This window comes from Schistocerca cancellata, chromosome 4, assembly GCF_023864275.1.
Source record: "Schistocerca cancellata isolate TAMUIC-IGC-003103 chromosome 4, iqSchCanc2.1, whole genome shotgun sequence".
Classification (NCBI taxonomy): Eukaryota; Metazoa; Arthropoda; class Insecta; order Orthoptera; family Acrididae; genus Schistocerca; species Schistocerca cancellata.
This window is the reverse complement of record NC_064629.1, coordinates 603,542,119-603,557,939: the sequence shown is the minus strand read 5'-3', so window position 1 is coordinate 603,557,939 and position 15,821 is coordinate 603,542,119. Positions and strand designations below refer to the sequence as shown.

Sequence of the window (15,821 nt, the reverse complement as noted above, 5' to 3'; positions counted from 1 at the left end):
AAAATATCAAGACGCCTGCACTTACTTTACCTCCTTATGTGATATCGGCACTGCTGTATTGAAGTGCAGCATGAACTCCGACTACTGCTGCAGGCAACCGACAACATTGCCGACTGAACAAAGGAATGTCGACAACGCCTCGAAAACACAGACTATCAACGTCACTCAGGAGGTGGTGACCAAAGACTTACAAAATATAATGGTGGGGTGTGAATCCGTCGAATGATCTACAGCCAAGTATCCTGGCGACACGTTGACAGATATTTGACGTGGCGCCAACACGTTGAAAGGAAGAGGCAACTTTACCTCTCTTGAGCCCCATGCATTCTCTTCCTCGCCTCCTAGGGCTCACCCTACGTAAAACTATGGTGTTTCTAATACTGGGATATGCTGCTGTTGTATGGGGCACCACAGAAGAACGGAACATACGGATGCTGCAGACAGTCCAAACCCGCGCCTTAAAACGTGCACTGGAAGTACCTTCTTGGTCTCCTACTAAAACGATTCATGAAATGGGTGGAAAGCCGCTTCGTCATGAGCGCTTCAAGAAATTGGCGCGATACTTCTATGAAAAAACTGCCCTTGCCAGCAATGTAAAAACTGGCACTCTGAGCCACAAGGTCCAATGAAACAACGAAATGGACTGAACTGGTGCACACGTTGAGCGCTACTGAGCTACCAGCCCAGCACGAATTGATGACGCCATCGGTTACTAATTAATGCTCACTGCATTCATTATGCCCAATGTTTCATAGTTGTAGTTACGACTGGAGGAACAGCCCGACACGCTTACCCTCCGCCCTCACCTGGAAGTTCAGCGTTTCCAGTTACTATGTTTGGCAGCAATGAGTATAACCAGTCGCGTCTTGCAGCGGTGAACACAGCAACAACCATTACCTAGAGATGTCGAACAGCTGCTTCGATGAAACATTGTGGTACTTCCGGGGACAAGCCTCAGAAATGTATTTGCCATTATAATTTTTATTCGGACGTCAGCGCGTGAAGTGTTTGTCAGGCTTGTGCGCATGTTACCTGGTGGCCTCGTGGTCGTGATCTTCGTCGGCGTCAGCGTCTTCGGCAGTGACGTCGCTGGGCGGCGTGAGGTAGCCGGCGAGGCGAAGGCCGCGGCCACGTAGCGACCCCATCCGCAGTGACTGCCGGAACGACTGTCGGGCGCGGTCCACTGCAACACACAGCACACATTTCTTATTACACTACGTTACCTTGTTGACAAGCACAATCACGAAGCCTCGTTTCTTCGCACTAACAATAAGTTGATTATAGTATGAAGATATAATAAGTTGATTGTTCTGTATTTTTTTTAACTTTGTAATGGGACAGCATCTGTGCTACTAACTCATTTCCTATGTCTTTATGCGCCCTACACATCGGAGTTCGGCCATCACCGGATGCACTAAATCAGTTTTATGTTCACTACATTCATCAGGAGTTATTATCTACATGTTGTTGTTTGTTGTGGTCTTCAGTCCAGAGACTGGTTTGATGCAGCTCTCGCATTACCTACATATCACATTCCTTTAATCCTAACTACGTTACTGAATTACGAGCGCATCGTGCCATTTAAAATTATTTGTCTTGGATAAGAAATTCAAAAACAATTGACTTGAAGTACTCGTAATGGCACATTAGTGGTACAAAAACATAAATTTATGTATGTTCTACGTAGGTAGTTTTCTTGCACACACGTACTTACGGAAAGTTATTCTTATTCTGTTATAATGGTAAAAAAATAAAAAAACCATAACTGGTGGTTTTCCAGCGAGTTCGCTCTAATGGATGGCACATCAGAAAAGTAGCCTAATTCTGACAGTCACATTAACTTGAAATTTGGAGACGCAAGGGATGGGAGGAAGCGCGAAAACTATGATCTTACTCCGTCATTTCAGAGACTTAGCAAGTTGTTAGACGGTATCATAATCCACAAACAAACTGCTCCATTAACCTTTAGGCTGAGTTCGTTTCAGGACACTATATTCTCGCTTCACAGTCCCATATTAAATCTATTGATATAAATATAAAGTCTGCTTTTCCTAAATTTTATTGTTAGAATTTAATAACTGATAGATTACCAGGTCAATCAAAATATAATAAAACCAATTCCATGATACAATGGAACATTTTTTACCATCTTCAAATTTTGGACGCTACGTTTTTTTCAGATTCAGTGTGTTACTTGGGAATGATACACATTTACAAGTGATGAAAATTTGTACGAATGCCGGGAATTGAACCCGGGCCTCCTGCTTACTAACCAGATTCGTTAAACAAATTCAAATGGCTCTGAGCACGATGGGACTCAACTGCTGAGGTCATTAGTCCCCTAGAACTTAGAACTAGTTAAAACTAACTAACCTAAGGACATCACAAACATCCATGCCCAAGGCAGGATTCGAACCTGCGACCGTAGCGGTCTTGCGGTTCCAGACTGCAGCGCCGTTAACCGCACGACCACTTCGGCCGGCTATTCGTTAAACATTTACGCTATCGTGGCACAGTGGTTAGACACAACTGCATGGACTGCCGAAGCATGCCTTCCCCTTCAATCTAAATTCTTATTTGGCACAGAACGTCTCCTAGACCTTTTTCCTATATTTGCTCGTGGCATTACGCGATGTCCCTCACGAGGGCGAGCAAAGAGTGCTCTACACTGAATGATCATCTCCCTCTGCCACAAAGATGATGAAAGTGCGTTAACGACAAGGTCTGGTAGAATCCTACCGGCTAGTACGTACCAGGAAGAAGGCGACCCCTAGTACTGTGATCTCGACGGGCTAGGATACGCAAGATGGGAATTACGACCTGTGCTACATCACGCATGCACACTAAGGGAAATTGGGCGGGCGGGTGGTTTTCAACCTCACCTTGTAGGCACAAGGATATTAGCATTCACGGCGTATATATATCTATATGAGTGGAGTCTGATCGAAAGAAGACACCACTCGTGTAGATACACTACACGTTTACTCTGCAACACTGATTACGGTATGTGGAAGGGAGTAGCTCTACATGTACTCCCAACACTGTTCCATTCGTGAAAGGTGCGCAGACAGAATAACTCTGAGGGAGCTCACGTTTCGGTACATTTTCTATAATAATGAATTCGTGAGATATATGTGGGGAGGTAGTAATATCTGCGGTGAGCTTGATGTGCAACGCCTTTCTCATATCGTCTGGCACTAGAGTTCCTAGAGGGTCTATGTGACGCTCCAGTTTTGACCAACCGAACGCCTGACAAAACACATTTTAAGTGGATTTTTTTGCTCTCCTCAGTTAATCCCATCTACACACATGAAAAAAAGTTTTGCATCACCTCGGTTCCGAGAGTTCCGCAACCTGTACAGAAAATTATTCAGATTCCACCATAAAAATCATTTCCGCCCTTTTTATTGCTCATGAAAACCACACATTGCATGTTGTACCACCATATAGCGAGACCTTCAGAGGTAGTGGCCCAGATTGATGTACACACCCGTACCTCTAATACCCAGTAGCACGTCCTCTTGCATTGATGCATGCCTGTATTCGTCGTGGAATACTATTCACAAGTTCATCAAGGCACTGTTGATGCAGATTGTCCCACTCTTCAATGGCGATTCGGCGTAGATCCCTCAGAGTGGTTCGTGAGTCACGTCGTCCATAAACAGCGCTTTTCAATCTATCCCAGGCATGTGCGGTAGGGTTCATGTTTGGAGAACATGCTGCCCAGTCTAGTCGAGCGATGTCGTTATCCTGAAGGAAGTCATTCACAAGATCTGCACGATGGGGGCGCAAATTATCGTCGATGAAGACGAATGCCTCGCCAATATGCTGCCGATATGGTTCCACTATCTGTCGGAGGATGGCATTCACGTATCGTACAGTCGTTACGGCGGCTTTCATGATCACCAGCGGCGGACGTCGGCCCCACATAATGCCACGCCAACACATTAGGAAACCTCCACCTTACTACACTCACTGGACAGTGAGTCTAAGGCGTTCAGCCTGACTGGCTTGCCTCCAAACACGTCTACGACAATTGTCTGACTGAAGGCATTTACGACACTCACCGATGAAGAGGTGATGCCAATCCTGAGCGGTCCATTCGTCATGTTCTTTTGCTCATCTTTACCGACTGCATGGGATCGCGGTTGCAAAGATGAACCTAGCTATGGACGTCGGGAGTGAAGTTGCGCATCATGCAACCTTTTGCGCGCAGTTTGAGTTGTAACAAGTCCTGTGGCTGCACAAGAAGCATTATTCAACATGGTGGCGTTGCTGTCAGGGTTCCTCCGAGCTATAATCCATAGGTAGCGGTCATCCACTGTAGTAGTGGCCCTTGGGCAGCCTGAGCGAGGCATGTCATCGACAGTTCCTGTCTCTCTGTATCTCCTCCATGTCCGAACAACATCGCTTTGGTCCACCCCGAGACGCGTGGACATTTCCCTTGTTGAGAGCCCTCCGCAGCACAAAGTAACGATGCGGACGCGATCGAATCGCGGTATTGACCGTCTAGGCATGGTTGAACTACAGACAACACGAGCCGTGTACCTCCTTCCTGGTGGAATGACTGGAACTGTTCGGCTGTCGGACTCACTCCATCTAATAGGCACTGCTCATGCATGGTTGTTTACATCTTTGGGCGGGTTTAATGACATCTCTGAACAGTCAAAGGGACTGTCTGTGATACAATATCCAGTCAGCGTCAATCTTGAGTAGTTCTTGGAACGGGGGTGATGCAAAACTTTTTTGGATGTTTGTAAATTACTTCACCATCTGGACTTTGCTAAGCCATTTTATTTAATAGGAGATGCACGTGGGTACGGGATTGCTGTAGAATGTTTCAAATGGATAAAGAAGGGGATGAAGAAATCCACATGACCTTTGCCTCTGCAAGTAGATCTCTGCAGCAATCTGAGAGGAATTACTGTATCAATGAGCAAGAGGCCCTAAGTGTAATTTTCGGCTTACAGACATTTCAGCAATATTTGTTGGGACACAAAGCGATTGCCTATAGCGATCACAGGGCATTGACTTTCTTATAGGCATCCAAACTTCACCACCCAAGATTACAAAGGTTCACTTTATATTTGCTACATTATTATATTGAGGCAACATACATCAGAGGACCTGAAGATGCAGTCGCAGATGCCTTGTCGAGGTATATAGAGGAGGGTGGCGGAAATAAAGATCCATTGTTGCATAAGAAAGGTGTACACATTTTTGCTGTAATGATACATATAGATGAGGAATGTAAACTGAAAAGGATTTACGAAGAATTACGGTGGGACCAGAATCAAAATGGCAGATTAGTTAAGTTACTTAGACGATACTATGTATCCCAATGTAGCTGAATATTAACATATACATACAGTACTTTGTTCAGAAAGAGAAAGGAAACTAAAAGCCAATGGAAAATTTGCGTCCCTGAGCAACATGTGGATTTACTTACTGACGATATACACAAAAAACTAGGGAAAATACGGCAAGGAAACTTATGGTAAAGCAAACAATCATATTTAACAACATTTGGCAATGTGTACTAAAAAAGGTAATGTGCGATATTTGTCAGAAGGTTAGGGTAAATTATACGATAACACAAGGTCAAATATGCGATGTGGAGCCACAAAACACAAATGACTTAGTCGCTTTCGAGCTTTTTGGGCCGTTATCAATACCTAGAGTGGGGTGGGGGGCAGATGGAAGTATGTTTTTGTGCTGGTAGATGTGATTTACAAAATTCGTTAAATTGCGTCCTATTAAAAAAGCAAATGTGAAACTACTGCGTGAACAAACGGCAGAAGGATATTTCGTTACAATAGGTGTATCAAATGTCATATTATCGGACAGTGGCCTGCAATTTGTCTTGAAAAAGTTCAAAGATTGTCTTGAGAGCAGAACTATTGAAAATATTAAAATTTCAACATATTTTCCTCAACGTAGTATTTGTGTGCGAATTATGAAAGAACTTAAAAGATTACGCCGAATACACTGCCATAGAAAAATACAGCATAGACACAGCATTTAGAAACTTTTGAGGAAGTAATAAATCATCTCAGGCATGAGGCAACCTCAGGCATGAGGCAACCGGCTTTGCTTCATGTGAATTGATGTGTGGAATAAGGCCTAAAATCTTTTCCTTTATCTGATAGAATTTACAAGTATTGCAGATCTGTTTCAGGTTCAACAAGAAAAAGTAGCTCGTGAAAATAATAGGAAAAAGGTGCTAGAAAGAAAGAGATGGCATGATGCTAAGGCAGATTTGAAACCTAGTCTTAGTGAAAACCAGAGAAAAATCTAAAAAGATAATACCGGGAACCAAAAAATTTACTGATGAGTATATGTGTCCATTCAGAATAGTAGGAAAACTGCATACAAATGCAGATTGATTGAAGTATCAGAAATCTGGAAACCTGTTACCGTTACTCAATATCACTGACCAATAAAAGTTATGTACACCAACAACAGTTGCTGTGGTAACAGACTTCAGAGGGCATTGCACTCTTTGGAATGGTAGGTGACTGACAATCACGGGGAACTCGAAATATTACTTCATTTTCCTTTCATATTTTTTTATTTCCTTTTCCCCGTCATTCTGTAGTATTCCTATAATTTTCAGTATCACTGACTATGTATATATAGCAGGAGTATAAGGGTTTGTTGTTGTGCTTAAGTTGTCATATTAAAAGCTAGTCAACGACTACAATGGGTAGTTGGTTGAAAGTGAAGTATTAAGGAATTTTGAAGAGTATAAATGATGTCTGTATTTTATAAGAACACTAACTGTGAAATATGGTAGCTCATTACTAAGAGATGTGTTGCGATGAAACATAAGAAAGTCATATTGCACTAGCGATGTAAAAATTATTATGTGTGACACGTGAAGAAACAGAGTAGTTAGTGTGTGGGAATAAATAAGGGAATAAGGTGACTAGCTGCAAAAGGGTGTGTTGTGTTGAAATTTGGCAATGGACTTCGAAGTGGAGATATAAAGATAACAGGATGTGACGCATAAAATGAAGTAATTAGTATGTGTAAGCTAATAGTGGAGTTAATTGAGATGTTGACATGACTAACCATGTGAGAGAGTAAGAGAGAGTAAGAGTGGAAGAGAGTGATTCGAGAAGTTTATGTATATAATTTTATGATTGTGGATGTAATCCCTTTCTGTATTAGATAAAAGTTTTTGTGATGATTTTGAGAAGCACTGCAGCCTACCTACAATAAATGTCACGGTTTATCAGCTTCAGAGAGGAAACTGGTAAAAATAGTGAATATGTTATGTTGTAAATGCAAGTGATTTGTTCTAGAATTAAGATTTTTTGAAAGATTTTGAGAAAACAGTAGGTAGTAAATATTTTGAATTAGTTAAATAAATGTGGAAGATGCTTTCACTAACAACCTAACTTGCTGAAATAATTTATTTATTTTCTCTCTTTAAGAAGTAACATATTTTTCAAGTAGTTTCAGTTTGTGTCACCTGGGTGCAATACTTAGAGAAAACCCTCAGATCATTTCCTTTCTTTGAGGATAATCAGTAAAATATTTAAAACTATACTTAATTATGTAAAGTAAAAATAATAGCTTTTATTAGTTTTAGTCAAAGCTAATTTTGCAAATAAATCTACATGTAACCGAAGGCTGCACAGTATTTGAAGTGAAAATGTAGTATTATGGACACCACACAAATATGGTGCTCTAAAGATGTAAGAAAAATAATTGGATATATAGGACAAGAGTGAAGTGCCAACTGTAAGGTAGCAATATGTATCTACAACTATACACTGCCGCATTATTGAGTTGAATGTGTGGAATAACTTTGAAGAGAAATGATTAAAATTCTAGAGACGCCCTCCAGAGCATATAAATAAATAAATAATTTAAAATTTAAAGAAAAGTAATAAATTGAATACTTAAATCGAATAGTTTAAATAATTTAAAATATTACGAAATCAGGGTGTAGGTTGCAGTAGATACTGGGAGATGAAGAAGCTTGCACAGGATAGAGTAGCATGGAGAGCTGCCTCAAACCAGTCTCAGGACTGAAGACCACAACAACAGCAACGAAATCAGAAGGAAAATTTGTATTTTAAAAATAATTTGCAAACGTCATGATTTTGTAGAGAATTTTGTGAAAAAACGAGACTTCGTACCAACAGTAGGGTAGATTAGTTTTAGAACTGCCAAGTCCGAAATAAGCATTACGTATTTTAATTAAGTGTTTTTGGAAAATTATACGATCTTCAAATAATTATTAAATATTATTTGCATAAATTTATAATCACAGGCAGTGTGAAGCATAATGCCTTTACATCGGTCCTGTGTGAGTATTATGGTAGTAGGTAACATCATACAGCCATGATAAGCACGGTTCTATTGTGGCGGATGTACTCCTTAACAAACCTATTCGTTTCACGTGAGGCTGTGGCCTGGATGATGTCAGTATCGTTCATACAGTGAAATCCTTAGCAGACAGAACAATATATTTTGGACACTAAATTTTGTCTTCTGTTAATATTATGTCTTCTGTTACACATCAGAAAGGCAAGAGAGGAGGGAGGTGAAAACTTCTAAGTCCGAACAGAACAGCATTGCTCAAGCACACGGAGGTATCAATACGAGCCAGCCACTACGTGTACGCATGTTGACATGGGTAGTCGGTCACCAAGACTCTGACATCAACTCTTCTGTGTGGGAGTGCGAGCGAGGTTAGTGGAAAAGATGTAAGTAGTCTGTTTATACGTTTGTATGTTGGCAGCGCTATAGACTGCATTAATATCACTGACAGCGCTGTGCGCCCTCTGTAAGAGACTCTGTGGCTGGTTGGACTCGCAGTAAGAAGTTACTAGTTAGCAGTGATGGAGGTTGGCAGTGTTAGCACGAGCGGACGGTTTGGACGTGTGTCCTTCACGGAGATGTAGTGTTGGTTAGAAATGGGTTCTAAAATGATGACTGATGTATTTGCTAATGTTTGGGAAATGGAATTATTGATGATTATATAATTTTTGGAAGTGGAGATCACATGATTAAGGTAAAACCTGCTTAATACATTGTTTGCTCCGCAGCAAAATCTTTCCTTTGCTAACCACATGCCTACTAGCAGTTAGAGCCCACAGTAGTTAGAATCTTTTTATTTAGCTGGCTGTAGTTGCTGTTCGCTGTATTTGCTGTAGTTAGTGTCATGAAGATTTTCTGTGACGTAAGTGACTTATGAAATGTATGGGTTATTGTTAGGATGTCTTCTAATTCAGGGCCATTCTTTTGTGTTCATTATTTGCAGTCAGACTGCATTGCGCTTGTATATTGTGGGCAATAAATGAATAGGGTATGTTTGAGTTGTATTTGTCAGGGAAAATTCTGTAGGTCAGTGTTGTAATGATAAAAAACAAGTAAAGTGACAGTAGGTTCAATTTCACTCAGCAATTTAAGTAAAAACGTAGTAGTTACACCTAGCGACCCTTAGCCAAGGATACCTCATTTGAATTTTCGGATTTTCTGGTAGTTTGAATAATTAGTGCATGATTAGAAATTATTGTGTACTGCTAGCGCGTAATTGTATGTAGTAGAGAATTCCCTTTGTAGTTGTAGTTTCCTAGTGTTGTATTTTATTGTAGTGAGCAAAGTAGTTGTGGCATGGCTGTGGATTTGCACTAAGTATCTCGCAGTCGCTTGTGCAACTAGTTAGATGTGATTATTTTCAGTGCAGTTTTATTGTGTCTCCTTGTTTTTGCTTTTCAAATTGTTTTTTGTGTGTTATCGTGTGTAATAAGTGTTACAATCATGGCATGTTAAAAGCGTAATACTAGGCTGCGAAGCAAATTGAGAAATGACAGTGAAGACGAGCGTGTTAACATCACCTAGTAACGAAGTGACATATATTCTAGACAATAATTTGACAATTGTGCATAGAGACATGGACCAGGCAGCAAATAACGGTGTAGAAATGGAAACAATCAGTGAACAGGGAATTATTGTCGACCGATCGGACGGTAACTGTTCGCCTCAGGAATGCGAAATAATAGAACAAAATCTTGCAAATACCGTAGATTCAGGTTTTGCGTCATTACCATTTCCTCAATTAAGTCAAGATTCAGTCTTTGCTCTTCAAAATCCGTATCTCGCCGGTGCAAATACAGTGCCGAAAAGCACTAATCAACATGTTTCATTCACTATGCATTGTTATTGCAATTAATTCAACAAGCGGAATAAAATCAGAAACAAATTAAAGAAACACTTGAACAAACACGTCAAGGTTTAACGGATTAGTTACTTAAAATCGAACCTAAATATCAAAAAATTTCTGAAGATGTAAAAACACAAATTTGTGTGCATTTTCAGCTTATTTTGTCGGTACATGAAAACGCATTACAGAATCATGAAACAGTCATAAAAGAAATGCAGATCATTGTTCACGAAAATCACGACACCTTGCAGGCTAAAACTGACAGTTGCATCTACCGATACGGTCGCGCATCTTGTAAAAGATCAGGAAAACATAAAGGACAGAGTAGATACTCTAAAACTGGGTTCATAAAAATACACGGAGGAAATCAGCACATTATCGGAAAAAGTAGCCGAACTTTCGGATCAGTTAACAAATTTATCTACGAAGGGAGATGATGATCTGAATGATACAAGACCGGTGGTCTTTACCGATACGGAGGAGTACGAGTAAATTGAGGAATTCAAACGAAATCAGAAACAAATCAATACGCAACACAAAAGAGAAATGCGGAAATTACAAGATCAGTTGGCACACGTGATACAAGAATTACATATTTCAGAGGATACTCGCGCTCCGACACGGGAATAGGAATTTAAGGTGCAGCGAGCCTTGAGATGGAACCGCCGACACGACGTAAGAATGACAAATTTGCGACTCGGCGTCACGATTATTTTGACTATAAGCTCTTCATCACAACGCGTAAATTTAAAACATTCAAAAATTCCAGTAATGATATACATCCACAAGCTTGGCTTCATCAATTTCCTCATTGTTTTCCTCCTAATTGGTCATTAGAGCACAGATTAGCGGTAAGAATGCAATCGGTTATTCGCGACTGTCACAGTAAAGGAGATTTTTATCATGCCTTCCTTTCTGCATATTGGTCTCAGGCTCTATATCGTGGAAAGCACAGTATTATAATGATGCAACATTTCGAACAGTCTGAATCTTCCAGCCCTGTAAAATATTTTGAAGTTATGTTACACAAAAATCAGTATTTTTCAAACCTGTACAGTCCTTCGGAACTTATCTGCATATGCTCATTTAAATTGCATGAACATTTAAGACATATTAATTTGACAGGACGTTGCAAAGATGACACTGAAGCTTTTCAGGGGCTTTTACAAGAATTTGAGCCGGCCGGTGTGTCCGAGCGGTTCTAGGCGCTTCAGTCTGGAACCGCGCGACCGCAACGGTCGCAGGTTCGAATCCTGCCTCAGGCATGGATGTGTGTGATGTCCTTATGTTAGTTAGGTTTAAGTAGTTCTAAGTTCTAGGAGACTAATGACCTCAGAAGTTGAGTCCCATAGTGCTCAGAGCCATTTGAACCATTTTTTTTACAAGAATTTGAAATTGACACAGACAGTTGCATGGTGGGTGCGAAAACAGGAAAACAACAATTACAGGTCACATCCATCGCAAATTCGTGACGAGAGAAACAATAACCAGACACAAGGCTACTATTCTAACGCAAATTGTTACCAAAACAGATATCGCCCGCATGATAACTATTGGCAGAATAATAATAGTTACAGAGAAAGATAACATTTCCGTGGTAATCACTATGACAGAGACAACAGCAGAAATATACAATATGAGAACCAGAATAATTATTATCAAGGGAGACAAAATAACTTAAGACGCAACGGTCCATCTCGTAATTACGATTCTGGGGAAATTCTCCACCACTTAACTGACAAGAAAGAAATTACAGAAATTACCGACAACACGATAGACGCTATAGTCATGACAACTGACCTGAATGTAATCAGAACTGGCGTGATTCAAATAGGGCAGGGCTCTCTCGACAAGCTGAAATTGTAGAAATTAAGATATCCAAATCCCAGTACCGACAACAAAGAGATAATAGAGAATGACTTACACCACAGGCAACCACAAAAAGTACCTATGAAACTGACGACGTAGCTGGCATGAATATCAATTAATATAGTAATTTCACGAGTTCACTTTTATGGGGAACAGACGACACAGTTTTATTGTGTGTACATTTTGGCTTGTTAGTTGCATGGTTATGTAACGACTATAATGCTCACATTCTTGGAACATATACTGCTAATGAGGTTTTACTGCAACATTTTGGTTTACTCGAAAAGACATTTTTTATTTAAAATATTTTCTGAAAGGTCACAGATGACATAGTACTTCGTTTGTTTGACAGTTATGCAATTGTACTGCGATGCTGCTTATGAGTGACACAATTTTCATTATTGCTCTTACGCTGAATCTGTTTTATGTCTGCACAGTTTTTCTACGTTCTTCTGGAAAGTAAAATGTTCTGGTAATAACTTTTGTGGCAAAGCTGAAATGAGGCAGCTCTCTTCGTAACACAACAGTACATTACAGTACAGTACATTCAGGGCCACGGCAATGAATGTAATAACTATGACATTTATAAGCAGAGCAGTTTACTTTTGTATATGACAAGGTAAGTTCATCCATTTGTGGAGAACTTTGCTTATGGACGACGATAACTACGACACTTGGGACATCTTTACCGTTAAGCAATGACAGAAATTTTCTTATCGAGAGAACTATAGATAGCACCACATGACATGCATTTGAGTGATTACTTTTTGTACATGGAACATTTTTGTAGATATTTTTGAACTACAATGATACAGAGAAAGTTTTCGGTGATATATTTCATTCCGCAGTTTTAATCTGTAAGATCTGACTTATAATTACATTATCCCTCAGGGGGTACACCTACTTTGTGTACCATGTGTGTGGCACGTGCAAGAAGCCCTAGCTAAAATGGTATTTGCTTATAGAGTTTTACACATCGGAATCACACGCCTATCTGGTCATTTAACAGAGAGAGGGTAATAATTTCTTTTTTTACTACGTCTCTGACACGTCTAGGTAATTACACAGTTGGATAACTTCGCATTTTGGAAACTGTACTTTGTCTGCATTGTGTGAACTGTTCAGCTATATTTTCTGAACCACTGTGGTACTGTAAGAGCTTTGAGTGATATATTTTGTATGGCATCATGATTTTTGAAGTACGTTTGAGGTAGATGACACTATTGAAACGAGTAGAGAGCATTTTTTTAAAGATTTTTGAAGGAAGCTACGACGATTTTGAGATTTGATTGATGTGTTATGATGATCTTGTTACGACTACGATGTGTATTATGATGTTGAGATATGTTTATGGCCAATAAGGAGGTGCTGTATGACGAATGTGATTATGCTATGTGTTTATTATGATGAAATACTGAAGAAGTATCGACGTATATGTATATGTGTAATGAGGCAATGAATAAGGAGTAGGGGATAGGGTCTCTGGTTTGTAGAAATGAATGTTGGAAAAGAAGAATTGTACTTTAAGAGTTATGAAAAGTGAGTTTATATGTGAATATGAGTAAAACAATGCCGACAGAAAGTTTTGGACACTGTTATTGATGAGATTTCTTTTCTACACACTTCTCCTGTAATTTTTCAACCTTTGAAATTTTTTATTTGTATGGAACTGTCATTGCGGCTCAAACTGCTTCATAAATATTTTGGCAAATAGTATATGTAACCTTGACGTAATGCTCTGCTGCACCCAGCTGCGCGCTAGCTGCCTGGAAAAACTCATTGTTGTGTTGCCTGTCGAATTTAATGGCGTCGCTTCAGCCGCTTTTAAGTTTACTGTACTCACGCAAGCGCTCGCACAGCTGTAGAAAGGAGAGGCCATTGACCTCGTTATTGTCATTTCTTTGCAGATCGCAACACAATCACGACACACTATTACTTGGGAACATATGATTACACTTTGGAGTTTGTACTTCGTGCTACTTACTGAAATGCTTATGAATTGATGAGAAATGTTCTTACGTCTACACACCTGATTATGACAAGTGTCTCTGTACGAGAGTTGAGAGTTTTTACTGACGTATGAAATGCCACATGGCTATTGAATGATGTTTTCATGTTCTGCTTTGAACATAGTTGCTTCTTTTATTTAATATCTAGTTTCTAGCTGCAATTCAGCATTGGTTTTATAAAATGAAATTAAATACATATATTAATGTGAAGACTTTCTGTCAACAGATCCATTAAATAATAGTTTTATGATCCAAATTCTTTAAAAAAAAGGAGCACTTGGAAAGGAACGAACAATAAGAATGAGAAGGGGCTTTTAACAGGAACTGCATGATTACTTTTCTTTTCAAGGACTTGGTAATTTTTTGGTAGAAAAAGTTGTTGTGGTACACCACTTTAGTGTTAAGATGTGACACAGACATTAACATGTGAATAGACATTTCCCTTATTTGCATTGCTGTCTTTACTGTATTTTTTTTCCTTGTGCTTTGTCCTTTTTTGGTATAAGCTATTGAATTTGCTGCTGCTATTTGTTAGGCATTGTCCTACTGCATATTACTTTGTATTACTGTGCTAAACTAGTTTTAGTACTGATTTATTTTTCTTGTTTGGTGCATTTTGCCTTATATTAGTTGTAATGTTGCATTTTATTTGCTAATTTAGACATGCTGCTGCTTCCTTTGCCAATTTGCATTTCTGTCGTTGTTTGTGTTAATTGCTTCGTGCTGCTGCACTGCATCATTCTGTAGTTTATGTATCTGAGCGCGGTAGATTTAAGTTTACCTTAAGACAGGGTATGTTATTTTAAGAAAATGAGTTACGATGAGTTGGGAAGAAATGCATTGAGAAGCTATAAGAAAAAGGACTGGCCAAAGAGCATTCTATAATGAGGAATAATAATTTTGATAGAAGAAATGAACAGATACAAGTAGGTTTTAATGGCAACCGATTTAGACGAATTATGAAGTAAGAAAAATGTGGAAGTATAAGGACTGGTTGAAAGTATAAATACAGATAGCATGCTTACATAGGAATTTTTTGTGGGAACAAATGCTGAAGAAAGAAAGGTAAATGATGTTTCGGTAGGAAATGAAGTAGTCTTGGTTAAAAGTTAAAGAAGTATGAGTATGAAGAATATTACTGAAAGCAGAAAAATGAAACAGAGGTATAAAATTGCTCACTACAAGTACTGCAGTACCACATGTTACACGTGAAACAGATCCTGTCCTTTCCTTTTGTGTTTTTCTGATATGTTTATATGTACCCTTGTGTGTCTGTGTTCTTCCTATCTCTGTGTGTTTACCTGATAAGATAAATTTGGTAGAATTTTTTTCTTCTAATACCAAGCTGCATTCACTGTGATGAGCAATACTGTTATCCACAAATCTGATTGTTTTTTTAGCATATTCTTTACTTTGAGAAGATGTTCAGACATTATTTATTCTGTTATGTTTTCTTTTAATGCTCATGTGTGAAGTTAATGTTCTAAGGATATTCTCATTCTTCATTTAGTTGCTTATGTCATGATTCCTGTAATAGTCATGTATATCCTAACGTCTATTCTTTTGTAAAGCCTGTGTTACTACAAATGTTATTCCTATTATCTTGTTCTTTACTGTAATGATGTTTCCTTCACCTTTGTAATTGTATTCCTATGCTGTAAAATTGTAATTGTATAGACACCAGTTCTCTAAGTTAGATCAATAGTAGGGATTCATTTTACTGCACACATATGTCTGTTGGTCATACTGTTTCAAAGATTATA

The 15,821-nt window shown here is 39.1% G+C and overlaps 1 protein-coding gene across 3 annotated transcripts in view; it reads right to left on the bottom strand.

The window, feature by feature from the left end:
• Positions 1 to 15,821, bottom strand: part of LOC126184928 (potassium voltage-gated channel subfamily H member 2-like) — a 1,246,473-nt gene that overhangs the window by 579,665 nt on the left and 650,987 nt on the right. For all 3 annotated transcript variants that reach the window (XR_007536905.1, XM_049927600.1, XM_049927601.1), the window contains exon 4: positions 1,033 to 1,183. Coding sequence is in view for 2 of the 3 variants with exons in the window: in XM_049927600.1 (XP_049783557.1) it covers positions 1,033 to 1,183 (151 nt within the window). In the remaining variant the exon portion in view is untranslated. The remainder of the gene's footprint in view (positions 1 to 1,032; positions 1,184 to 15,821) is intronic.